We start from the raw sequence: 27435 nt of genomic DNA on the forward strand, positions 1-27435 counted from the left end.
ATGTTAATTAAGTTTAAAAGGTTTTTTTTGTTTGTTTGTTTTTATAAGCCAAGGTAAGAGGCACATGAACAGAGTCTCTAATGGGTCCCAACTCAGAGCTTCTAGTAATCCTTTTCCTTTGTGGGTATGGGGAGTGTTAATGCCTCCTGCAACACAACATTACAACAACACAATACATACTGCCAACCACAGGCCTTTATCATATAAACATGGTTGACTGTTGACTGTCCACATGCAGTCCCTCTGCAGATAGTCCCAACAGCCCGCAGTCCCTCTGCAGATAGTCCCAACGCCACATGGCCTAAAGCTCCCAACACAAAGGACATTATTACACTCTCCCATGCAGCCCAAGACCTCTTCCTAAACAGATACTCTTATCCTGCAGGACATTCCAAGGGCCCAGACATCACCTCCCAGCAAAGGGCAAAGGCCACACCTTCCTTTGGATAACATTACTGCTTTAAACACACATAGTCCTAAGAAAATCCACATTTTTATGAGTTAGAGAGCTGTCATTGACCATAACTTGAATTCTCCAACAATCAGCTTTTTTGATGGTTCTGTCCCATAGTTTTGGCTATTTAGATCGACTGTGAACCCAAAAGTTTTATACGGAGTGTTCTTACTGAAGGCTGTTTTTTGTACTTTATTCAGATGAATGGCTTCAGCAGTCTCCTCCTTGACTTATACTCCCAACTGCCTTCCAAACCCTGGCTGCAGGAAAGAAGACTGAGGAGAAGTGGAGATAATGTTAGGGGAAGTTCTGAGTTCCTGACCTTCATTTTGCTGGCGTGAGTGCGTGGCGCTACACGTGAGAAAGGTTCTCTTTGCTTTACTTGAACAGCAGCATTTGAGTGACTTTTCCTTTCATAACCGTGACACCTGCTACCATGGATAGGGAACAGGAAATGCAGAAAAGTGAAGGACTAACGTTTTGGAATTTTGTCTATAAGTTCAGACATGAAGGTTAAGCTGTGTTTCATAAGTACAAAACATTATGTCTCACAACCAAGTTATGGCTACATTTTAGGAAAGATGGAGGAGCATAGGGGGAAGAATAAAGGTGAGAGAAGTGGAGAGACTCCAAAAAAAACAGAAGCAAATGGCTACTATGAAAGGAGAGACAGAGCCTGAAGACCCAAGAGAAGCCAGAGAATGCTAGTCAGAGAAAGCTGAAAGGGAAAAGAGCGAGATGAGGGGATAGACCTTGTCATGTTTGGGATGCTTCATCTGGGTGTACCACCTGTTACACACGAAATACTCCCCACATTTCTCGGGTGTTGGGGTGAGTGGATGGATTACAATGCTACCACATCTGGGAGACACTCTCTGACCAGCACAAGTAAGATGGCGCCCTTCTATACCATTCTTAATTTATTCTGTTCATTCTTCTTCATTACACTTAGCAAAACTGATATGAATTTGAGTATTATTTCCTCCTCCCATTCTCTAGACTGTAAGCTCCACTGGATAGGGTTAGATTTTATGCTGCTGACTCCCTAAGGTCTAAGGCTGTTCCAGACACATGGTTGGCTCTCAATGATGATTTGCAGCTATCATAACTAAAGGACACATGCATCTGTAACAAGAGAGAGTCCAGAGCTGAGTTGTTGCAATGGCTCAGCAGAATGAGTGACCCCGTTTCTAAGTCTCACTTTCCCCATTTATATAAGAAAAAAAGAGTATCATATTATACCTTAGAATTATTTTAAGGATTGAGGTAAGTCATGCAAAGCTTTAAATCAGGCATGGATATTTTGTAATCACTTAACAACTGTTAGTGACGATTACATTTTCCTTGTCGTTGAATAAAAATGAGAATTAGAGTCGCCAATTCTCTTCAGGTCAAAGACTCAAGGAAAATATGAGCCTTTGAACTACTTGAATACCAAGTAGTTAAATCCCCAACAAAGATAGTTGGAGTTTTGGAACAAAGATCATTTTGTTCAGGAATATCTCTTGACTAAACAAGATGTGACTCATTATCTGATCATGCAAACGATGAGTAAAGAGTAGGTAGCATTTAAAGAGAGTTATATGAGCACACGTAAAAACAACTACCTGTCTTGCATACCAAATGTTAATGCTGATGGCAAAAACACCTAACAAACTCTTTATTTCTTCAGTTAGGGGAGATGTATGAATGCAGAGAAAAAATGAATGCAAACAGTAAAGCAATCAGCTCACAGAAGTTACGAAGTATGAAAAGTGATCTGCCTGAGAATGATTGGTTAATGTGAATATTCTGCCCAGATCCAATCCTGGTTTGCTGTACATTGCCTCATCAGGAGAGCCTAAGCTAAGTGGAGGAGCCCAAACAGTGTTTGGCTTTTTCATTTTATTTTTTGTTTTTATTGTAAAAACAGAATTTACTTCCTTACAGGCCCAGCAACTGGGAATTCGTTATTTACCACGAGTACCTTTGATGGAGAAGTCTAAGTGAGGGCCACACGTCTGTAGACGAGATGTTATGAGTAATAAAATCTGGAGACATAGAATTCTGCACTCAGTGTCGAGTCCAATCCTTCTCCTAGATCTCGCCTTTCCAGACATACAACTTATTTTTCCCTTTATCCTCTGGCGTCCAAGTCTGAGTGGGTAAGACCTAAGCCCTGTGGAAGGTAAACGGCTTGGTTTAGCTCAGCTGCCATTGGCGGAGTCACCCCCAGCATCGGAACTAAGGGAAACGCGACACTTCAAAGCAGTCCCAAACTCCAGCGTGCACCCAATCACCTGAAGTAGTCTGTAAACTACTGGAGCCCGTCTCCCGGATTCTGACCCGCTAGATCTCTAGCAGAATCCGATTTCTCTATTACCCAGGTGCTGCTGATGCTGCCGGTCCGGGGACTCGCGCCAGAGAGCTGAGATTTCAACCAGAAGAGGGGATTTCCTTGAAATACTAGTACCAAACACCAACGCAGTCACACTCGGGTGTAAACTGGAACTGAAGAGTCCTACCTACTGGCAAGGCCACTGTCACCCTCCGCGTCCGCACAAACGTGCTGAGGCCTGGCAAGCCCCGCCCCCTTATCACCGTCTCCTGGCCTCGCCCTCCGCGCCGTCCCCTCATTGGGCCGTTTCTCCGCACCCGTCCCGCCCATTGCCCCAACGAGCCTTACGTCACATTACGTCCTTCCGGCTCCCCCGTGGGGTCGCGCGCCTTCTGGCTGCTTCTGGTCGCCTTCGGCTGGGCGGGTTCCCGCGGCGCCCCCTGCTGGTGCGCAGAGGCTGGTCACCCGGGCTGGCAGAGCTGAGGCTGGACCTTCGCCACAGGACACTGGGCGGTCCGCATAGAAGAGCGCCGAGCCGAGTGCTGTCCTGCCCGAGCAGCAGGACAGCAGTGTCCCGGGGTCCCTCCTGCCCGGCTGTGGGTGAGCCGGCCCCGTCCCTCTTGTGCAGTGGCCGAGGGACCCTCACGGGACGTCCGCGGAGCAGCGGGCTTGCACACCCGGTACTCCTGGTCCGCAGATTTCTAAAGCATTTCGTGTGCGCTTTTATGTATGTGTCTGTGGATAATACCCTACTTGGTAATTCTGTTTTGTTTTGTTTTGTTTTGTTTTGTTTTAATTTCATGGTCAGGTGCACGCAGTCCTCCATCCATTAGGCACAGTGGGCACAAGCCCCAGGGTACTTTTTGAGGCACATCAAAATTTTAATTTCTTCCGAAGTCAGAAAATAAATATAAACTGTGACATTGACCAAAACGCTCTAATATAGAATGTCAATAAATTAACCTTTATGTAATTCTAACAATGTTATTAATTGTTATTATTTTAGTGGAGGAAAAGGTCCAAGAAGTCAGAAGTCCCTACGTTCCACAAAAGACAGTGAAGCCTTGGGAGCAGGTAACACTGTCCTTCCCAGTTATCTTTATTTACCTTAAAAACACGTTTGTAGTTGTTTGCAAATACGCAGATACGTTTCCCAGTTCTTTCCAGATGTGAATCGTGTAATCCTCATAACACACTTGTGAATTATTATCCCAATTACCCGCATGTATATGGAGTCATCTCAATCTTAAAATTATACTTACCCCATGTCATACAGTTAGTAAGTGGCAGGGGGGATTCTGATTTTGACCCGGGGTCCTTGCCCTAACCCACTACACTAAAGACATCTCTTGGTAACCTTACATTCGCAATTAATTCAATTCACAACAGGTAAAGTTTAGACCAAACTCTAGCCAGGCTACTCTGAGCCCTCTTCTCAGGCTGACTTTTAAACACTGGAGCAAATATTAAAATAATTTTAACAGATCAAGGCTATATCCCTAAGATGACCCTAGCCCCTCTTAAAGTGCCTGTCCTAAGTCAAAACCTACCATTCTTTACATTTTTTTCCTCTTTTCTTTCTCTTTTTTCTTTCTTCCCTTTCTTAGAATCTTCTTCACTGTTTTTGCTCACGAATGTGCATTTTACAGTGTTACCAAAACTTCAGTGCACTTTTGTGGCCTCACATTAAAACTTTAGTTTATTCTGGAATTTATGAACATCCTGGCATATGGCGTCATCACAAAACAGAAACATAGTACGGTGTATGTCTGCCTCTTAAATGAAATCAATCTTGTTTTATGTCCTTCAAGGACATTTTATAGTTTATTCATATAGATTTGGAATTTTTTTTCTTTGACGTAGACTCCTTAGACTCTGAAATACTGGTGGAAATGATGTCTGGTTTTCCTGCTTTGCTTCCAACAAGGGTATTGTTAATATATACAAAAGCCATGAATTTTATGTGGTGATCATATATCCACTAATCAATCCTATTGTGCTCTATTAGATCAAATTGTTTATAGAGTCTTGTGGCTTTCTTTAATGACATTATTTTCAAAAACTAAAGATAACAGTTTTTCCTTATTGAATTTTTCTTTATCCTTTTTATACTTCTTGTCTCATGGTGCTATCTGGGCCTTGGTGCCATGTGGAATGGGGGTAGTACCACAGAACTTTTGTCCTTTTTTTTTTTTTTTTAACTTTTCAGGAATCTGAAAATTGTGTCATTATATGTTATGCTCACTGTAGCTACTCCATATAAAATAAACATCTACTCCCTCTTTTCTAGTTTGTTGAAAACATGTATGATAAAAAATTATTCTATTCTAGCAAATAATTTCTCAGTATCTATGGAGATGACCACAGTTTTACACTACTAATATCTTACACTGGCAGATTTATGATGTTAAACTTTTCTCCACTCTTGGAATAAGCTGCATGATATACTGTTATATGTTAAATAATATAACTTCCTGGATTCCATTTGCTTGCTTTTTAAATGGAGCTTTTCTTAAAGTATATGTTCATAAGTAAGACAAAACTATGATTTTCTGTCTTTTTTTTTGTATTGTTCCTGTTCAGTTCTGATAATAGGTTATAGATTTTCAGAAGAAAAAAGGTAAGAGATCTATTTCCTACTGAAACAGCTTTTATAAAATTGGGATTATCGATTCCTTCAATTTCACTTAAACCTGTAAAACCCAACTGTGCTTGGCATCACTTGAGTTGAAGGGCGTAGAAGAGATTTTTGTTTTAAATTGCCCATCCTATTTCCTTATAATCATAATTTGCTTATTCACCTTGTTCATCACTTAGTATTTTTTCTTGAAAATTATCCTTTTCTGTTAATCTTTTATCTATGTAAAAGGATACAAAAATCTATCCTTTTCTTTTTTCATTTGTAAAACTTATTCATAATATTCTCATGGTAGTGACATTCGTTTTGGTAGTGACATTCTCTTCTTTATTCCCATAACTTTCCCTCTACCCCTGCCCCCCATCCCCATATGCACAGACAATTTTTTTTTCCTAATTAGTTTTGCTAGAGGCTTGTCTGTTATTAGGTTTTTCAAAGAACAAGCGTTTGGTTTATGGATCATCCCTAGTTTTTCTATTAATTTTTCTTTTTAAATTTTAAAATTGACAAATTAAAAATAATATGTCAATGTAAAAATCCATGGGAATTTAGAAATATTTAGATCTCATAAGAGTTCAGTAAGGTTGGTGGGTATATAAGCAGCACATAACAATTCATAACCTTTCTGTACATGAGCAATGGCCTATCTGGAATTGAAATGAAAAAGCCAGACATCATTCACAACAGTACAACAGATTCTAAGGATTCTAAGTCCAATTCTCAATCTACTCCCACTTTTATTCTAGCTTTTTTAGTTGAATATCTAGTTTAAGTATCTTCAGTGTTTCTTGTTCCTGAACATATGTATTTAATATTATATATTTCCCTTTTAATACCACTACAAATATATTCAACAGTTTTATATATATTATTCCCATTCATATATATCTCAAAATATTACATAGCTGCCCTCATGATATGCATTCTAATCCATGTGTTTAGAAGTGTGCTTTTAGTTTCCAAGCATTTGATATTGTTTTATTTTTACCTTTTTTAACAACATAGTGATTTGACAAGTCTATACATTATGCTGTATTTTCCACAAGTGTAGCCACCATCTGTCAGTATACAAGCTATTACATTACAATACCATTGGCTATATTCCCTATGCTGTACCTTTCAGCCGCCTGATTTATCTATTCCACAACTGGAAACCCGTTCCTCCCCCTCCCCTTTGCCATTTTGCCCATCTCCTCATTTTTCTCCCCTCTGGCAACCATCATTTTGTTCTCTGTATTTATGGGTCTGTTTCTGCTTTTTTGTTTCATTGTTTGTTCATTGGGTATGTCGTTCAGAGTCTTATATAAGTGGAATCATATGGTATTTGTCTTTCTCTGTCTGGCTTATTTCACTTAGCATAATACCCTCTAGGTCCATCCATCTATCATATTGTCACAAATGGCAAGATCTCATTCTTTTTATGGCTAATATTACATTCTACATCTGGACACACTCCACACATATATACACACCCACATCTTCTCTATCCACTCCTCTATGCATACATAGATGCTGCTTCCGCATCTTTGCTATTGTAAATGGTGCTAAAATAAATATAAGGGTGTATGTATATTTTCTAGTCACTGTTTTTGTTTTCTTGGGTAAATACTCAGTAGTGAAATTGCTATACCATATGGCATTTCTATTTTTAAGTTTCTGAGGAAACTCCATGCTGTTTTTCACAGTGGCTGCACCAATTTACATTCCCACCAACAGAGCATGAGGGTTCATTTTTCTCCATATCTTCAACACTGGTTATTTCTTTTTTTTTATTTTAGGCATTCTGACAGGTGTAAGGCAGTATCTCATTCTGGTTTCTTTGTATTTCCCTGGTGATTACGGATTTGAGCATCTTCTCACATGCCTGTTGGTCATTTGTGTCCCTTCATTGGAAAATGTCTATACACATCGCCTGTCCATTTTTCAGTCTTATTTTTATTATTGGTGTTGAGTTGTATAAGTCTTTATATTTTGTGGATATTAACAATTTATCAGACATACCATTTGCAAGTATCTTCTGCCACTCAGCAGGTTGCCCAGCACCATTTATTGAAGAAAGAGTCATTTCCCCATTGTATATTCTTGCCTCCTTTTCTTAGATTAATTGGTTTTGTTTTGTTGTTGGTTACCCTCTCTGTGTAAAAGACTTTTATTTACATGTAGTCCCAAGAGTTTATTTTTGCTTTTGTTTTCCCGGCCTCAGGAGATACGGCTAGAAAAATGTTGCTTTGGCAAACAGAGATTATCAAAGAGATTACTGCATATGATTTCTTCTAAGAGCTTTAAGGTTTCAGTTCTCACATTTAGGTCTGTAATCCATTTTTAGTTTATTTTGGTATATTGTATAAAAAGTGACCCACTTTCGTTCTTTCATATGTAGCTCTCCAGTTTTCCCAGCACCATTTATTGAAGAAAGAGTCATTTCCCCATTGTATATTCTTACCTCCTTTTCTTAGATTAATTGGCCATAAAAGTTTGGTTTATTTCTGTGCTCTTTATTCAGTTCCTTTGATCTGTTTTTGTGCCAAGACCATACTGTTTTGATTATTATAGTTTTGTAGTTTTTTCCTGAACTCTGAGATTTTGACACTTCCAGCTTTACTCTTCTTTCTCAAGATTGCTTTGGCTATTTGAGGTTTTTTATGGTTCCATACAAATTTTAAGACTATTTATCCTAGTTCTGTGAAAACTACTGGTAGTACTTTGTCAAGAATCACAGTAACTCTGTAGATTGCTTTGAGTAGTATGGACGATTTAACGATAGCAATTCCTCCAATCCATGAACATGGAATGTATTTCCATTTGTGTGTGTCATCTTTCATTTCCTTCTTCAGTAATTCTTGGTTTTCAGAGTACAGGCCTTTTGCCTCCTTGGTTAGGTCTATTCATTGGTATTTCTATTACCTACTTTCTTTAACGATGTACATTTAGAAGTACGCTTTTAGTTTCCAAGCATATGAGATTGTTTTATTTTTACTATCTTTAAAAAGTCCTTTCTTTTGCCCTTCAGTTAGATTATGACAAAAGAGTGCAGGATATATGAAACTGATAGTTTGCTATGTATTGTTACCTTTTCTGAAGCCAGTGTTGAAAATTTGAAGTTATTAAATGTGTACTTTGAAAAATTCAGGGATTTTCTATGTGTTAAATGAAGGAATCACAGATTGATGAAGTTAGTTCATCCTGTTGTTCAATCTTCTATAACCATAAGCATTTTCCCTGGTTATTACATGAATTTCTGAGAGTTGTATATAGAAGGTTGCCCTACAATTGTAAATTTGAAGATCTTCTACTGATTCTGGAAGTTACTGCCATACACAGTGGCTATGTGATCAGTGCCTCAAGGCCCTAAAGGTTACATCTTATCAGTGGATTTTTATCTTATTATTATGGACTATAGCTCTTTTTCAGTTTTAGTAGTTCTCTTTCATGTTGTTGTTTTTGTTTTAATACACCTGGTTTTGATTGTCCCTTGCTCCTTGACTGTATTATTTCATTTTTATTTCCTTAAGCTTTCAGTAAATATTTTATAGTCTCTGATAACTTCAATATAGGAAATTCTTTGGCTGAAGGAGAGGAGGGGATCTAAGGCCCTTTTTTTTTTGTTTGGAAGGCTGACTCTTCAAAGTGTTTTCCTCCTAGATTAGGTCACATTTATTATGAGTCTATATTTGGACGCCCCAAATTCCTAGGGGGTGCCTGAAATATAATATGTGCTCAAAAAACAACTTCTGAATAAGAAAATAAATCTATATGTACAGAAACTTGGGTTCAAGGTGCTTCCTCCTGAAGGAGTTTAAGTTTGCCTTCAGGTGGCACTAGAGGGCGCTCAAACCCACGGCACTTTAATTTTAGGAAGCTTTGGTAGATCTTTGTGGCAAATTTCCTCTATCCTCCTCCACAGACCCCTGCAGAGAGGAACCGGTTTTCTTTGTAGGGATCTTTGCTAGATTCTCCCCATGCCCATCCGCCTGTGTTTTCTCAAAGAGCCCTGGTTCTGTGCTAGGTGTCTTCAGTTCAGTTAAAAGGCCTAGAACTCTCTTTTCCCCAAGAGGCTGCCATTAATTGACAGAAGTGCAGTATCTTAATATTTGCCTCCAGGGAACCCAATCTCATGTGTTTATTAGTCAGGCTTCAGCTCCTGGGTATGTATTGTTCTGGGAGATCTGGGGAGTTTTCCTTGGTTTCTTGTTATCTGGGCCATGATGTGCTAGGGTGTGTTTGCCATTTATCAAGTCCTTGGCTATTTTGCTTCAAGACTGCTTTCCAGAATATCTTGTTGTCCACACTGGAACCAAAAGTCCTCTCTATCCCCACTAATAGTTGAGCCTTAAAATTTGTTTAATATTAATACTGCTATACTTGCTGTTCCCCTCATCCCTATTTTTTCTATATCATTATTGTTTAAATCTATGCATGATTTTTTTTCCAGAACCAAATAAGAGGAAGACATTCTAATGCACATTTTGTGTGTAATACAAAATGTGCATTATTATAAAATTTATTATAAAAATGTGGTAAACATCACAAAATGATAAAACATTGTATGTATTCCAGAACTCTAGCATAATGCTTTTCTGAGAAAGGCAAAGAAAAACTTGTAAAACTTTCATGACACCACAATCATAGAGCAAAATAAATAAAAAATATTATATGGAAGTTAATATCTACCATAACTTTGGAGATACATCTTATGTAAACCTAAAAAAAAAAAAAAATCACTGTTCTTGGATCTGGAGACAATTTTTATAGATAATGAGCCCACCAGAGCATACTTATAGACTTTGCTTTTAAATTAATGATTTGTAATGCCTCATCATCAAATATTCACTGCTTAGAGGGGTTTAGAACAATTGAGATTCAGGAGCTCTATGGGGACAATTTTTATGTTATCCAACTTGTATTTCTATCATAATTATTATGTTTCAGTAATCTCATTTCAGATTACATTAAAACCAAATGTGTCTAATATCTTTACATTTTGAACTTTTTAAAATAACAGACCAACAAGATTGAAATGAGATGTCATTGATTGTAACTGACAATATTGATCTTTACGTGACACTTTGATCCTGGAAAACAGCAATGATTAGAGCAATACCCCTCAACCTTTGTGCTCCAAAAACAAGGAATCTTGTTTTCCCCTTATGACTTAGATAACACTCAAGGATGAAATTTCGTTTACCTAGGACAAGGCCAGACAAGACCCTCTGATTCCCATTCTTTGCCTCATAAATAATTAGCTGAACCACTTGTCCCCATTCACTAATCAGAACAATATGCTTGTCCACCAAACTTCTGTTATATTTTCCCCACTCCCCAGAGCCCTGGGCTTTGACTTGCCCTCAGCCTCCTAAGCGTCCCTCCTCAGAACTGGCTGGCCTCAGGGTAAAAGATTTTCTGATTTGCTTTCTGATCAAGGCACTTTTTCCCCCCCCCCACCCACCTTCCTATACTCAGGTTCTTTCTAGACTTGTTTACTCTTCCCTCAACAAAACCCCTTTTGCCTAACCTTGTAGAAGCTTGCAGATCTGATGCAATGGTCACAATTTCCGTATTGCAATAGCCCCTTTCAGCCCGTCAGTAATCCTTTCCCCAAAAGTCTTTCCTTACAAAATCATGATCATTTTAACACAACTCTTGGATTATTCTGTTTGCATATATATTGTTTGTGTTCACTAAATTCATGTAGGCATGGAATAAAGACAGCAGTTCGGGCCAGTCCTCACTACTTTTCAATATCATAGAGGCCAAGTTTATCTGTTTCAAGTTCACACATTTAATTTAGTGGCTTGGTGATTTAGACCCATGATTTAAATCCTATAAACCCAATGGTTACACTTGTGGGGCAAATTGTCTGGAGCTATTGACCTGTTGCTCTTTTTTTTTTTTAAAGATTTTTATTTATTTATTTGACAGAGAGAGATCACAAGTAGGCATAAAGGCAGGCAGAGAGAGAGAGAGAGGAGGAAGCAGGCTCCCTGCTGAGCAGAAAGCCCCATGCGGGACTCGATCCCAGGACCCTGAGATCATGACCTGAGCCGAAGGCAGCGGCTTAACCCACTGAGCCACCCAGGCGCCCTGACCTGTTTTTCTTCTGTTACCCTTCATATTTGTCCCAAATTGGAAATAAATCAGACCACAAAGGTCTTGTGTTTCCAGGCAGTGTGTTAAAAATGATCACATATTTGCAAAAAGAAATTCCCTTTTCTGAGTGCAATCTTATGGGAAGAAATTTTTGAGTAAAGTTAGAAAAAATCATCACTCCTAAAATGGGCTCTACAGTGTTGGCTCTAGTCTGTGGCTTTCAACTTTACCCATAATGAAAAATATATTAAATTTTCAAATGGTAAATGAATAAAGAGGTAGTATTAGTGTTACAGGATTTTTTTCTCCGATAGTGCCCACGGTCCTTGTTCACACCACTCTGAAGAATGAGAGGTAGACCAGACAGACTGGTGGGCAGCAAAACACAGTTTATTGAGTGACAGCAAAGCAGCTCTCAAGGTGGGAGGGGACTCGAAGTGGTTGTCCCAGAGTTTCTAAGTCTACGGGTTTTATGGGGTGGTTGCTGGGCTGCTTCAATCTGATTAGCCCTTCCTGTGCCTGTAATCCAATAAGATTTTTCTCACCTATCTATCTTACAGAAAAAGGTGGAGGGTTCCTTCTAAGGTGGTATAAAACCCTTTCAGGCGGGTTGTTTCCTCTTTGGGCGGGGCCCCTTGTCCCTGCCTGCCTTCCTTCCATTTATCCATCACTCATAAAGCTAATTTAAGCTAACAAATAAAACTAATGGCAAAGCTGAGATAACAAGTGACCCTAGACAAAGAATTGAAAAGGGTGAGTTTTGTTTTGTTTTGTTTTTAATGTGGGGAAGAAAAGGGAATCTAGTAATAATATATGGTCGTTTATGCCCTCTTTTTATGGGGCACTCCACGTGGGTGAAGATACAAGCAACTGTATGGACAGCTCCCTAGAATAGTGCTTCCCTCCCTGTTCTGTGCACCCACATTACCTGAGGATTTGGTTAAAATTCAATCTGATTTTTAGCTCTGGGGTAGAGCTCCCTCGTGATTTGCTGGTGGTGGTTCAGTGACTAAAATGTGAGTAGCCAGTCAGTATGGGGGGGGGGGGGGCAGATTAAATTAACTGGAGACCAAGGATCAATGGGAAATGAGACTATTCCAGAATCCAGCCCAGCAAACGAAGTGAGTGTATCAGGCTATAATTAAGAAAGCCCAAGGTTGCTGGGTGGCTCAGTTGGTTAAGCATCTGATCTCCTGTTGGTCAGCTCTGTCCTATACTCACCCCTCTCTTCAAAGCCTGCTCCTTCTCCTTTCTTGCCTCTTCTGAACTAGGAGTAACAGCCCAACGTCCTCCATCATTCCTTGGTGGTATCCCTTAACCCTGCTCACAATATTCTAAATAGTCTCTTTATTATTTAACTCTTAAATATCTCCCCCTGCTTGTGCTCTCTTACCCCCTACCCCATGAATAAAGTTTTTTTTTTTTTTTAATAACTGTCTTAAATAGGGAGCTGAGGGCTTCAAGTAAAGAATTCGCTGCCCAACGGTAAGGCGTGTGGTTATCCAGTAGCATCAAGCTACTGGTTATCCAGTAGCCTGAGCTTCATCAGGATCTACCTCAGGGGGTCTATCTGAGGTCACTCCGGTCTTAGGACAGCTCCTGCTCCATCACTGAGCAAGCAGTAGTCAAGGCGTTGGTCATTTTCCCTCAATTCAGAACTTCTCTGATGAACAGTGTGTCTAGAGAGTTTCTTATTGGGCTGACAGCCTCTTTACCATCTCTCTCACAGGTCAAAACCCAGATTCAAATGTAAAGATACAGCTTTCCCAGCAGCTGTGCCAGGACTTGCAAATCAGAGGCGTGACTTAGACCTGAGCTTTGCCTCTTTGGCAATTCGAAACACGAGAGAAAGTAACATCTAGTTTCTAAAACTAATTTAAAAAGTAATATGAAATGTTAATAAAGTAATCTGAACTTGGTTACAAGGTTAACTGAAGAAATCGCCCGGAGTGGGGAATAACTGCTCTCAGGATAGGACCAATGGAGAGAAGAATTGGAGCCAATCATTAGCCTGCAGCCGCACTACGAGCCGACGAATCAACGATCGTGAAACGCATCCCTCATTTGCATACCACTGCCTACAAATAGGCAGGATCCTAGCTCAGGCTCCGTTTTCTCTTCTGCCAGAGGAAAGCGACTCAGCATGCCTGAACCCGCCAAATCCGCGCCGGCCCCGAAGAAGGGCTCCAAGAAGGCGGTGACCAAGGCGCAGAAGAAGGACGGCAAGAAGCGCAAGCGCAGCCGCAAGGAGAGCTACTCGGTGTACGTGTACAAGGTGCTGAAGCAGGTGCACCCCGACACGGGCATCTCGTCCAAGGCCATGGGCATCATGAACTCGTTCGTCAACGACATCTTCGAGCGCATCGCGGGCGAGGCGTCCCGCCTGGCGCACTACAACAAGCGCTCGACCATCACGTCCAGGGAGATCCAGACGGCCGTGCGCCTGCTGCTGCCCGGGGAGCTGGCCAAGCATGCCGTGTCCGAGGGCACCAAGGCCGTCACCAAGTACACCAGCTCCAAGTGAGCCCGCCAAGTAAGCTTCTTGATATATACCAAACCCCAAAGGCTCTTTTCAGAGCCACATGTTTTCACAGGCGGAGCTGCGCACTACCAAGCGTTGTGGCTTCAGCTTGGGTTCTCTTAGGTTAATGGGGGACACTTGGGACATCATCCCGTGTGGTCCTGACAGGCGTCCCCTGTGTGAACAGGGTGCCCGGCCGCGGAAACGAAAGCGCGCCGAAGAAGCCAGCGCTCACTCCCCCAGCCCGTGCACCTCACGGCCACCTTCCCACCATTGCCGCGGGCGCGGACTCCGCCTTTTCTCAAGGGTCACCCCACAGGGTCTCCGCAGCCAGAGTGAAATTCGAAAAGCCCGCCGCCAGAAGGCGGGACTTCCTGTTCCGGTGGCTCCAGGCTCGCGCCCCAGGGAATCTGTAAGACTCTGCGACTCGTATCCTCCCCTCCCCCTCCCCCGCCGGCTTCCTGGCCTTTTTGAGTCCTGCCTGAGCGTCTGGTTCAGCACTTTAAAATGTGTGTTCGGGGGCTGCAGCTCTCCAGGAAGGACTCTAAGGTTCTTACCAGTTGTTCATTGTGCTTTACCGCTTTCCTTCTGAAGCTGCTGTGAATAGGCGATCGTCATTACATTTGAGTTTTTCAGAGTGTCCTGGAGAAGAATCCATTCACCCCTACTCTCCTCTCTGGCTCCCAGATGATCCCCCAGTGTCTTCCCAGACCAACACCCTCCAGTGCAGTCCCGGACTAAGAGGGTTGGGTGGCTCAGCAGCTCCCAGTCCGTCCTTTTCTGTGCTAGCTTCCTTCCAAGCCCTCCACCTGTCCTGTCTCCAGTCTCGCCCCCCCCCACCGGCTCGCTGAGCAGCTGTGTGTGGCAAAGGAGACAGGGACCCGGGCCAGTCAGAGCCTGGAGAGCAGATGTGGACTCGGGCCATGCATTTTAACATACTAATGCTGGACACCAAGGTCTGGAAGGCTGCTGTTTGTGATCACTTGATGCCAAAGACGCTAAACCCTGAAAGTTAAAAGCAGGATTTGTCTCCTTCCCTCATTTTCCAGGCACCGTGACCTAGAGGCTTCCTTCTGGAAGTTAGGTGAGAAAGACTGGCTTGCCTGCACCACACCCGTAAGTGGAAATCCCGAATGCGTCCAAGAAGAGCCAACCGTCCTCCAGACACTCCCAGCCAGCCTTCCCAACCCGACTGTCCCATCTCCCTCTGTTCTCTCAAGAAGAGCAAAATAAGCACAAAGAAACAACGAGAGTTTGTTTTCAGTTGCCAAATTACAGCTGCCCCTCAACTTTTTCTGACCATCTTGATTTCAGTGTGAGATGATACTAAAAGTCCTCTGTCCCTGGAGAATCTATGTTTCATTCCACAGGGAGAGTCGTGTAAGAAAGCATACTGGATCCTGTCTGATTCCCTCTGCCTTTCAGGGATCCCCCTACTGCATGAAACCGGAAATCCAACACTGTAGTCTACCCCTTTCAGAAAACTTAAACCAAACCTCAGAGAATTCTCTTCCTCCTCTTATTTCTCTGATGTTTCAGGTTTGGTTTTTTGTTTTGATTTCATGTCATTTTTGTTTTATTTTCATTTCTTGCTTTTCCCCACGTTTTGGAATTCCCTGAGACCTCTCCAGCCTCCAGGCCTTTGCAAATGTTCTCTTCCTGAAATGCCCCCCCCCCCCATTGCAACTTTGTCCCAACACACATACACACACACACACACACACACCACAGTTATTGTTGTTGTTCTTTAATCGACTCACTTTTCAGTTCAATCAAAACGTTATTGGGGAAGCTGATCTGCACCATTAAAGACTCTCACAGTCACAAAGAACTGGCCATATTCCCAGCCCCAAACCAGTCATTACTAAGAGCCTGGGACCATCAGGACTACTGTGGCTGAATCAGGACCTGATCCCTGAGAACAGGGAGAAACTCTGCCTTCCCTGGGGCACAAGGCAACGAAGGGGGGAGACCAGAACAAAACTGAGACTGTGTCAGGGTGAAGGAGGGGAAATGGCAAAGCCTGGTACAAAGGCCTTCTAGGCAGAAAGAGCCTCCATCTGGCTCATTCATACTCCAGGTCCAACAGGGAATTATGTCCTGAGTTTACAGAGCAGCACTTCTAACCTTGAGTGTGCATCGAAATCCCCTGGAGGCTTGTTAGAGGACAGCTTGCTAGCCCCACTCTCAGGGTTTTTGTTTCATTAGCTCTGGGGCATATCTGGGCACTTGGCTTTTTTATTTGTGTATTTGTCAGAGACAGAGCACAAGCTGGGGGAGCAGCAGGCAGAGGGAGAAGCAGGCTCCCCACTGAGCAGGGAGCCTGATGTGGGACTCTCTCCTAGGATCCTGGGACCCTGACCTGAGCTGAAGGCAGACACTTTACAAACTGAGCCACCAAGTTCCCAAAGATACAAATTCTGCTGCTAGCTGTTATGCTTTGAGAACATCTAATACTTGTATAACGAGCTAACCAAAGCCCCTTCCAGCGTGGAAGGTTCTCTTATGGAATATGAGGAAAGAAAAATCAGGTGCACCCGGATGGCTCAATTGGTTAAGCGCCTGCCTTAGTATCAAGTCAGGACCATGGGTTCCTGGGATCAAGCCCCACCCCACCTCCCTGTCAGCCCAATAAAGCCCCAGGGTAGGAAGGAGTGTGTGCTCAAGGATGGAAGTGCTGTGAGCTGGGGGACTAGGAAGCAGAGACAAGGTGTAAGAGACAGGGCTGGGGGTTCAACAGATGCTGAGCATTTCCGACCTTGTGGGCCAGTGAGGGCAGCCAGTTGTATTGTGCCCTGAGAAACTCTTAGAATTTGAAAGCACCCAAGCTGCTGTGTGGAAAATGGGATTTATGGGATTAAAGGTAAAAACCAGCAGAAGGAGGAAGGGAGAGGTTATTGCAATAACACCGGTGACATTATTACAGGTGTCATGGGAGGAGAAAGTCTAAAGAAGGTACCGATGAACAGGGTCTCGTGGGTGAAGAAACACGGAGCTGACATTGACCGAGCACGTTCCGTGTGTTTAAGAGACTGTACCAACCTCTTTGCAAAGGGTAGCTCACTTAGTCCTCTCACCACCCACAGCATCTAGACCCAACTATTCTCTCCTAGTTGACTAGGGATGAGCAAGGTGTGGGGCTGGGGTTAGAAGCAGACTGCGTCTCCAGGCCGTGTGCTGACCCGCACCTGACAGCGCTGCTGCACTTCCTCGGTGAATGATGCAGAGTTATGGGACAGGATGAGGTTTCAGAGACTGGGACATGACAATTTTTAAAAACTCTTAAGCGTTCCACTGGAGGTCAAGTGCATTGTTGTACGTGTGAGTCTGGAAATCAGAACAACTTGGGGACTGAACATGGAATTTTTGGAGAGTTTGGAAATAGAAACTTTACTGTTGTTGGCACACGCTGAAACTGCCTTTTACCCATGGAGAAAGAATAAAGAAGCACTCGAAACTTTAGAAAGAAGGCAGCCAAAGATTCTACATGGTGAGGAAGAGAACTAGGAGGGTAGGTTCACAGAAGTCAAGAAAATACTTTCAGGGAGGAGGTCATGGACAATCTGCTGTGACATCACTGAAGTGAGAACACATAGAACAGTTAGATGCCGTAAATGGAACTCACTGGAAACTCAGGGTACAGATACTAAACGGCAACCCAGACATATGGGACACTTCAGAGCTCAGGATTTTGCCTCTTCTCTGGGTCCCAAGAGTCCCCACATTGTCACCTTTTCTGTTGGGCCATCGTGTCTGATTGATGCCAGCACCCTCCCAACTGAATTTAGTGGATCTACTATCCAAGAAACCAGGGAAAGGGACAGAAGAGAAAGGCCTGAGGACCCAGGGATTTCTTCAGAGTGGTCAGAGAACATCTCTTTCAAGAGACTTTTTTCTTCCTTAAATTACCTGCAATTTTTTATGATTGCCTCTACAGAACTTGCATTCATATACTGACAGTTTCACATGAATATATGTAATGCATATCTGTTGAACACATACTATAATCATATTATTTACCGAGTTGTCTCACTCAATCCTCACAAAAATATGAAGCTGCTTCTGCATTACAGATGGAAGCACTTAGTGATTTGCCAAAGACCACAAAGATAGAAAATGCCAGTTGGGGACTTCAAGATTATGTCTTCATGGTTTAAAAGTCCTCATCTTTTTAACTGGGTCTCTAATTCATGAGGAATAATGATAAAAGTGAGAGCAATAATAATGAAAGAGAAAACATAAAGGCTTTATTTACCATGTGCCATGTACTAGGCAAAAAGCTTAGTACCAAATATTTGATTTTATTCACCCCAAACCCATAAGGTAGATATTACTGTTATCCTCATTTTACAAATGGGGAAACAGAAACACAGAGAGGTTAAGTGACATGACCAAAGACGACACAAACCCAAAGACTAAGCATCGTTCTGTATAATGTTTCCAGTTTGTTTTTTGTTTTGTTTTGTTTTGTTTTATCTCTGAGGGGATATTGGGAACTTGTAAACTTAATCTATGATTTGCTCAATGATATAGACTACTACATACCTAGAAGTTGACAGTGTATTTACCGAGACTGATGATGAGATACAGGGTCGATAGGCCTTAAGAAAAATTCATGGACTACTCTCTGAATCGGGCTGAAAATAAACTCCTTATTGTTTTTATTCACTCCCAAATCATCTGAGATTGAGTCAGTTTGGTCATTCAGGCCTCTGAGAATCAGAAGTTTTCAAATTGGGCTATTTATCTTGCATTCTTACTCACAAACTGTTAAGACCTCATCTAACTTCTCAAGAATATATAGGTCTACTGTCCACAGTGAATAAAGAGTGACAAATTATTCTTGTTCAATTTGTTCTTTATGTAATATGTCTCCTTTCCTCTCTTACATTTTGGATGTCTTGATCTCAGACCCTGAAGTCCTAGACTCCAAGTTACTGACACGAGTCCACGGAGCCCTGGGAGTTCCTGGAATGAGCCTCAGAAGAAACATGAAACAGAGGAAACATGGGAACACAGCCTCATGAAATGTCTATATCCACAGGAATATTTTCTAACACATTCTCAAAGGAGTTTGTGATACACTTATTGTTAAGATCAACTCTACCAAAAGAAGCCAGTACTTTGAAACATCCGGATTACAACTGCCTAGGACGTTTGGACGGTCCGTGCATTTGTTTCTAACATGTAATGAGCTCCTACTTTTGTGTTCTGTCCAGAATGGAACACAGTAGAACATACACTAAGGAAAGACGCCCATTTGGAATCATCTTTCCTTAAAAGCAGTTTCAGATCAATAAAGCGACTGTCCACACTGCTACCTAATTTAAGAAAACAAAGCCGTATTTGGTTTGTAAAATTAAGTTGCTTTAACAGAGGTTCGACAATAAATTAGCCTAAAGACAGTTATTCATGTCACACGGGACAGATGCAATGTGATTAATCCAGCTCTGAGGGGACAACTGTCCTTCAAGTCATCGCTCTGCTGTCCCTTAGGACCTGATGCCTCTGCTAGGTCAAACATTACCTTTTTATTGGGTGGAAAGAGGGAAGGTTTTAAAGCCCAGACCTGAGAGTGACTTCTGCTGACTTCCAAGAGATTTTGGCTACATTCTTACCTCTGTTGCCAGAAAAGCCAGGACATGTTGCCTAAGGCTAGAGACCCATCTAACTCGCTATCCCTTTATGTTCCAGTGAACAAATTTTATTGGAAAATGACCAGCTTACGGTGAAATGATTCTCAGATTCTTTAAAATATAAAACCATTGTGAACACATACACATTGGCAAAGCGGACAGTCTGACACTAAGTTAACAGAATGAGCAACCAACTTAAAAAACTTGCATTTTTTCCTGATCCATACAGGTGGGATTTGAAGAAATAAGTTTGAAAGACCAGCCCCGAACCCGCAGGATGTGTGGCAAGCAGGCAATACTATCACTTGTTACCTGAAAACTACACAGCATTGTTAGAAGATCATGATTATTCGCCATTACGAGCCAACAGACACTAGACTGTTGCATTTGGAAAAGTCTCTCTGGATTCAAAGTCAAAACAGCTCTACAAAAGAATTCTTGACAGGGAAACAAACGTACCCACTCCACCTGTTAGTACAAACTGCCTAACTTCACTTGTTTCTCAGAGAACCGAACGCAGACGCACAGTAGCTAGAACCTAGAAATAGCAAAAGAATTACAAATAATTATATACCAAGAAATGAACAACTCTTTCTGGCGACTAGATGGGTGGCCCTGAAAAGGGCCTTTGGGTGAGATACGAAAAGTTCCGAAGCGGAAACAAAAACGCTCAGCCCCCGAAGCCGTAGAGGGTGCGGCCCTGGCGCTTGAGCGCGTAGACCACGTCCATGGCCGTGACCGTCTTGCGCTTAGCGTGCTCAGTGTAGGTGACGGCGTCGCGGATCACGTTCTCCAGGAACACCTTGAGCACCCCGCGGGTCTCCTCGTAGATGAGGCCGGAGATGCGCTTGACGCCGCCGCGCCGGGCCAGCCGCCGGATGGCGGGCTTGGTGATGCCCTGGATGTTGTCGCGCAGCACTTTGCGGTGGCGCTTGGCGCCCCCTTTGCCCAGGCCCTTCCCGCCCTTGCCGCGACCAGACATGGTAACTCAAGTCTCTCCAAACCTCTGAAGCACCACGAGCTGGGGCGCCAAGCAGCCCTTTTATAGCAAGGCGACGGACCTGTTTGAAAACAGGAAGGGCAGGGGCGGGACCACATTCAGCTCCCGCCCAGCGCCGCGCACACCAAACAGGCGGAGCACCTGAGGCGACTGTGCGTAAGGGTGGCGGTGCGGGCATGGGGTGGGTGTAATTCCACAAATCCCCCCCCATGTAGGGTCATCAGTGTGTGCGTGAGCGTGCCACACTTGCAGCCACTGTGCCGGGCACCAACGCACACGCTCTCCACAAAGAAGCCTCCTACCTGGACTTCACACTTACCAGAGAACCCGAGAAATACTCAGTTACTACTGGCTGTTGTCCCTAGGAGACGCTGGAAATAAAGTTTAAAGTTTGAGGCTCCTCACAGCTTTTTCGCTAAGTTTGTGTTTGTCTTATGGAGTCATGTCTGGTTCGCTAAGCGAGGCTCGCGGGGATGCAGCTGGACAGCCCTATGGGAGAACTAAGGAGAACGTTAAACCTTTCAAAGTCAAATTGGAATCCGTTACATCTACACTGGTAGCTCTTGCTCACAAGGGCAATCCTTGACTTTAATGGATTAATAAATATACCTGTTAACAATACAACAGTTAGGGGTTTTGGTAAGTTTGGTAATGGTATTGTAATAACACCATTGTAATAATTCTTTTCCTATGCATTCCTATGTGTATTCTCTTAAGCACTTAAAAGCATTATTCTGGAAAGAGGCCCATTAGCTTCATCAGATATGCAAAGAATTCCATGACCCGAACTGATCAAGAACCCATCTTTAGGATCATCAGAACCTTGAAAGACTCTAGGTTTTGAAAATGTACAGAGAGGAACTTTGGGAAATGCCATGAATTTTGGAATAAAACCCATATATTGGTAACAATACACTAACGGGGTTGTGTAAGGGTAAATGGCAACGATTTTCTTCACTTACCAGCAGCAAAGATATCATAGCAAGATGTCGCCTGGTGTACGAAGGTGCAAAGGCAAATATCAAGCAAGTGCCCAGAAATACAAGTTTGAGAGTTAAGCAAGAGGACGATGCACCTGAAGGGAGCGAGAGACTGGGAAATTATCCACATCAAAATACTCATGACCCCATGAAGGTGACTGGGGCAGTACTTTGGAGTCTCCCTACATTGACATGGCCTATACACAGCTCTTCTTTCTTGGCACTGAATCTCTATTAACTCCCCCAACATGGTTGTAATTCTCCTTTTTCTGTTTCTTGTATGCACTGACTACTGTCACAGCTTGCCACGGCTAAGCCTTTCTGGAATTCATACTCCTCATTGTTACCACTGAATAATCTTCAAAACCAGTTATGGAATCAAACCACCATAAGAAGAATAGGAATACCCTAGCTCCATGACAAGTGGATACAGAAAGTAAAAATGACTTATACTGAGTTGCTTGTGCATCTTGTCTCACCCATTTGAATCATGTTCATTTTTAACCTACAATGATGCTAACTTTCATGTTTCCCTTGGATGTGCTGAAAGAAGTATTCAGTCATTTCTTGATTTTGAGGGGATCACAAAGGAGGGTGAAATCTTCTGCTCTGTGCATTCCCACCATTTGTTTCCTTCACCATGGAAGGGGACCACAAATTGCTACATGTTTCAAAATGAAGATACTATGTTAAAGAAAAAGAGTGAATTTAAGGAGTGAAGAAAAGCACATTACATCACTTTCTGTTGTAAATCTATTTTCTATTCAACATTAAGCACCAGTTGTAATGTGTTTCCTTCTATAAATAAAAAAGGTAGAATATAAAACATACTTTTTAAAAAATGTCCTTCTCTCAAGGGAATTACATAAGCATGAGAATGTCTGTGTCTGTCTGTTGTACATGTGTATAAAAGTTGACTCTATTACATTAATCCGTTCCATATTTTTCTTCTACAAGCACAGCAGAAATCTGTACCCATACTTGTAAATATATTAGTAACCGATCCCCCCCCAAATAAAATCAATGCAAATAAGATAATATTTCCAACCAAAAAGGGGAGACAATTCTTTTTTATGCCTCTTCTAAGATTCCCATCATCTATGGCAAACCTAAATCCAAAAACCATTTCAGGAGGACCAGACATTGCTGCATTCCCCAATTCCCTGGACAAATCTTGAATACCTGAAACCCCCAAATTAACTAACCCGCCGAAGTGTTACTAAAAACTATGATAACGGTTTTGTAAACAAAATAAAGACTGTTCTTGTCAGAATTAGCTGTTACTCCAAGCATCCTTTACTCTCATTCTTGTAGCGAAATGGAGGAACAGCCTGTGTTATTTCTCTTCATATGAAACAGATTTTCTGGGTAAATCTCCATGAGAACTGAGCAGTTGTTGAATATATGAGGAGCCAAGAGTGTCTAGAATATCACTAGAGAGCAAGAGATTGAAAGCACAAAGGGAAGAATTTATATTTTAAGGGAAAATCGAGAAGTTGTCTCTCTGACCGGTGAATCTCTGAGAGTGTCAGGGGATTTTGAAAAAAGCTGAGACTAACGAGATACAAACTGGAAGAAGAAAGCATGAAGACCTCAAAGCAGGAGGTGTCCCGCTTCGCTCCCGAATAGAACCGGTGTGATTCCTCCACGGGAAATTTTATTTTTTTTGCTTTCCTCGGTTGTAACAAACACAATTCCGGGACAGAGCGGAGACTCGGTGGCTGTCAGGTTGGGGACGGAGCCGGGAGCCAATCAGCGCGCGGCGTCGTGGTTGTATATATACACACACGCGCGCCGGCCGCGCAGCTCAACTCCGAGACTTTCTTCTTCTTGTTTTCCGCTTTTCCCGTCAGGAATCCCAACGCACGATGTCTGAAACCGCACCTGCCGTGCCTCCCGCTCCGGCCCCTGCCGAGAAGACGCCCGTGAAGAAGAAGGCCCGCAAGTCCGCCGGTGCCGCCAAGCGCAAGGCGTCCGGGCCCCCGGTGTCCGAGCTCATCACCAAGGCCGTCGCCGCGTCCAAGGAGCGCAGCGGCGTGTCCCTGGCGGCGCTCAAGAAGGCGCTGGCGGCCGCCGGCTACGACGTGGAGAAGAACAACAGCCGCATCAAGCTGGGCCTCAAGAGCCTGGTGAGCAAGGGCACTCTGGTGCAGACCAAGGGCACCGGCGCCTCGGGCTCCTTCAAGCTCAACAAGAAGGCGGCCTCCGGCGAGGCCAAGCCCAAGGCCAAGAAGGCGGGCGCGGCCAAGCCCAAGAAGGCGGCCGGGGCGGCCAAGAAGCCCAAGAAGGCCGCGGGGGCCAGCGCCCCCAAGAAGAGCGCCAAGAAGACCCCCAAGAAGGCCAAGAAGCCCGCGGCGGCGGCTGTCGCCAAGAAAGTGGCCAAGAGTCCGAAGAAGGCCAAGGCTGCCAAGCCCAAAAAGGCGGCCAAGAGCCCAGCCAAGGCCAAAGCCCCGAAGCCCAAGACAGCCAAGCCTAAAGCGGCCAAACCCAAGAAGGCGGCCGCCAAGAAGAAGTAAGAGAATATGGAGTAGTTTAGAATCTTTAAAGGCTCTTTTCAGAGCCACCCAAGATCTCAAGAGAAGAGCTGTTGCACTCTGCAGGGGAAGGGGGCGTGGCGGGAAGGACCACTCCACGGACCAGGGGCGACACCTACCGGGACGCTAGTTAAGTGCACTATAATATAATTTAATATTTTGGAACCCTAGTTTCCCCTTTATTTTCTTGAAGTGCGCGGTTTCAACATTTACTGACCCACATTCCACACGGTGCGTTAAGAGGGAGCATAAGTTGGGCCATAGTTCACTTACTAAGTTTCCCGTCACCGTGTGCTTGGGGGACGCTAGAGTAATGTATATACCCACCTTAAAGACTAAGTGCTTAAGCCACCAAATCCATTGAGAGAACAGAAGGCATTTCAGCGGCCACTGTAGTCCAGCATGTTGCAGAAATCTTGGTCCTTCCCATTAAATTAGCTGTCGCGGAATGGCGCGCTTCTCCCCTAATAAGCACCCGCCCGCCAGGACCAGTATCTAGGACGTCAAAACCAAATGCGAGACCCCTCCCAGAGTAGGACGTTGTACCACCCAGCGACTTGTCCACACACAAACCCAGTTACATCTTCTCCACGAAACCTTCACCTACTCAACCATTAAAAAAGGACATACTGTTGCTTGAAGCGGATTATTTATAGTAGCTTCGGGTAGCCTACTCCAGACCTTCTGATTGGGTCGAAGCAAACCATCCAGTCAGCCAATGAAAAGCTAGATCTTCTAGAATCTCCTACATTCGCATTTGTGACGACACACTAAAATTAATCCAATCGTAAATGACCTTACTAACCTCGAGGAATACCGCATCTATAAATGAACGTGGCCTTGCCGAGACAGACACTTTACCCCAAAATTCTAGCAATAGTGTAGTTTTAATACAAAGATGCCTGAACCCACCAAGTCCGCTCCAGCCCCGAAGAAGGGCTCCAAGAAGGCGGTGACCAAGGCGCAGAAGAAGGACGGCAAGAAGCGCAAGCGCAGCCGCAAGGAGAGCTACTCGGTGTACGTGTACAAGGTGCTGAAGCAGGTGCACCCCGACACCGGCATCTCGTCCAAGGCCATGGGCATCATGAACTCGTTCGTCAACGACATCTTCGAGCGCATCGCGGGCGAGGCGTCCCGCCTGGCGCACTACAACAAGCGCTCGACCATCACGTCCAGGGAGATCCAGACGGCCGTGCGCCTGCTGCTGCCCGGGGAGCTGGCCAAGCACGCCGTGTCCGAGGGCACCAAGGCCGTCACCAAGTACACCAGCTCCAAGTGAGCCCGCCAAGTAAGCATCCTGTCATCAACCCCAAAGGCTCTTTTCAGAGCCACGCATGCTGTCAATAAATGAGCTATAATTCTTTCTAAAAGCTATTCTCAGATGTATCCTACCAAGCTTAAAGCTAAGAAGCTTCACTTTCATTTAGGGCCGTGCAAAAAGTATGTGCTCATTTCCCTGTCAGTTACAACACCCACCATAAACTGAGCTCTCACTATGAGCGAAAACGGTTCAATAGAACCATTATTCCTTTAGTTTCACGAAACTAATAATTCTAAATGAAAATGCCATTTCTAATGTAGACCTTCTGTTTCCATGTGCAGGGCTCCAAATTCATTGTTACATTGTTCAGGAACTTGGTAAATATCACTCCGTGGAAGCACATAATGGAAGGCTCTGAAAACTGTTCTGTTCAGAGCTTTTCACTTTCTTTTTAGATATGTAATACTGAAAAAAGCTGAAGACAATATGAGTATTAATGGAAATCTTACATCCGCTTTTCTGGTGTGCTAGCTTTGCAATTCCTCCCCTCTTTGCTGGGGGGGTGGGGTCTGTGCTGTGTCCTAAAGGCAGAGGGACAGGAAAGGGAACCTCTCCTGTCAGAGAGGGCTTCAAATGCTGTCACCTACCATAGCTTCTCTCCTAAGAAGTCCTATTTCTTTTAATCTTTAAACAGCAGCATTTAACTGTAAAGCCCTCCGGGTCACAAGAATACAAAGGAATTTCCAAAAAGATTTGAAAGAACCAAATACAAATTCTAGAAATAAACCTAGGTGTAAATTAATTATATGAAAATTAAAATTAAAGGCTTGCTGGATAGGCCAAATAGTCTATCGACCCCAGATGAAGAATTTACATGAACTCTGTAAGCAGAGTTGATCCAAAATGCGGGAAGAGAAATGTAAAAGTGAATTTAAGAGATCTGGAATTAGAAGTAAATTTGGCTGCCATACATCTAATCAGGGTACCACAAAGAACCAGAGAGAATGGTTCAGGTGCCAGCTTTCAAAAATCATGGCTGAGAATTTTTTAGAGTTGTCAGATTATGCATTAATTAAAATTAATTTAATTAATTAATTAAAAATAAATAGAGTGAAACTCATACACCAAAGGGAGTCACTCTGTCACATGGTGAACTAACCCCCACAAATTCTCCCAACAAATGTAAGGCTGATTTTCACAAGGTTCTGCTTTCTATTCAGTTTTGAGAGATGACATCAGACTAAAACACTGTAATAAACTCTTGGGCATAATAATTAATAAAGGTATATAATAAGTATAATATAATAAGTGTATATAAATAATTTGATTACCAAACCTTGTCGATTCTAATCAATATTGATGGACTATCTTCTCATTGCCTATAATCCTACCATTAAAAAATCAAAACATTTGATATTCTTCCCAATGTTTATTTCTGTTAATTACTTTTATCACGTTACTATGTTAGCTAAAATCACAAACTATTTGCCATGTTAGGTGTGCTAGCAGACATCACTGTCTTTGTCTTCCTTCTCATGGAAGTGACTTTGGTAGGTCATGCCTTGTGAAAACCTTGTTTGCCTGTGTGCAAATGTCAGCATGTAATCAGTATGTGTTGATTAGTTTCCCTCTAAATATATTTGAAGAGTTCTTATTAGTAATGCTGTGTGAACTGTTGCATTTGATGGAATCATGTGCTTTTCCTCCTTTATCCCGCTCCAACGCAGTACAGGTAGATTTCCTAGTGTTCCTCCATACTTGCATTCCCAGGCCAAATTTTATTTGGTCATGTTCTGTTATTATCTTAAATACTGGCTGCACACACTTTAGTGTTTCAGAGGTATTTTACCTCCTCTGTTCACAAATAAAATCATGGTGTTTTTCTCTTTGGGGTTCATCCATGGACATGGTGTCATTAGGATTAGGATAATGTCAAAAGCTTAATTGTGGTCCTTCCTCTATACTCTACTGCTGCATAACAAACTACCTAAAAAATCGGCAGCTTCA

General features: G+C 43.0%; 4 protein-coding genes across 4 annotated transcripts; 3 read left to right on the forward strand and 1 right to left on the reverse strand.

Moving 5' to 3' along the window:
- The first annotated feature begins 13599 nt into the window (after window positions 1-13599).
- Window positions 13600-14085, forward strand: LOC116587646 (histone H2B type 1-C/E/F/G/I). Its single transcript, XM_032338274.1, has one exon. It carries the CDS (start codon window positions 13640-13642, stop codon window positions 14018-14020), a length of 381 nt encoding a protein of 126 aa, XP_032194165.1. The 5' UTR covers window positions 13600-13639; the 3' UTR covers window positions 14021-14085.
- A 4154-nt stretch (window positions 14086-18239) lies between these two features.
- On the reverse strand, window positions 18240-20663 carry LOC116587669 (histone H4). Its single transcript, XM_032338297.1, has one exon. It carries the CDS (start codon window positions 20633-20635, stop codon window positions 20324-20326), a length of 312 nt encoding a protein of 103 aa, XP_032194188.1. The 5' UTR covers window positions 20636-20663; the 3' UTR covers window positions 18240-20323.
- A 2755-nt stretch (window positions 20664-23418) lies between these two features.
- On the forward strand, window positions 23419-24671 carry LOC116587618 (histone H1.4-like). The gene has a single exon (XM_032338246.1). The coding sequence runs from the start codon at window positions 23502-23504 to the stop codon at window positions 24147-24149; it is 648 nt and encodes a 215-aa protein (XP_032194137.1). The 5' UTR covers window positions 23419-23501; the 3' UTR covers window positions 24150-24671.
- A 188-nt stretch (window positions 24672-24859) lies between these two features.
- LOC116587650 (histone H2B type 1-M) lies at window positions 24860-25481 on the forward strand. Its single transcript, XM_032338277.1, has one exon. It carries the CDS (start codon window positions 25066-25068, stop codon window positions 25444-25446), a length of 381 nt encoding a protein of 126 aa, XP_032194168.1. The 5' UTR covers window positions 24860-25065; the 3' UTR covers window positions 25447-25481.
- The last annotated feature ends 1954 nt before the right edge of the window (window positions 25482-27435 follow it).

Source organism: Mustela erminea, chromosome 4, assembly GCF_009829155.1.
Source record: "Mustela erminea isolate mMusErm1 chromosome 4, mMusErm1.Pri, whole genome shotgun sequence".
Taxonomy (NCBI): domain Eukaryota; kingdom Metazoa; phylum Chordata; class Mammalia; order Carnivora; family Mustelidae; genus Mustela; species Mustela erminea.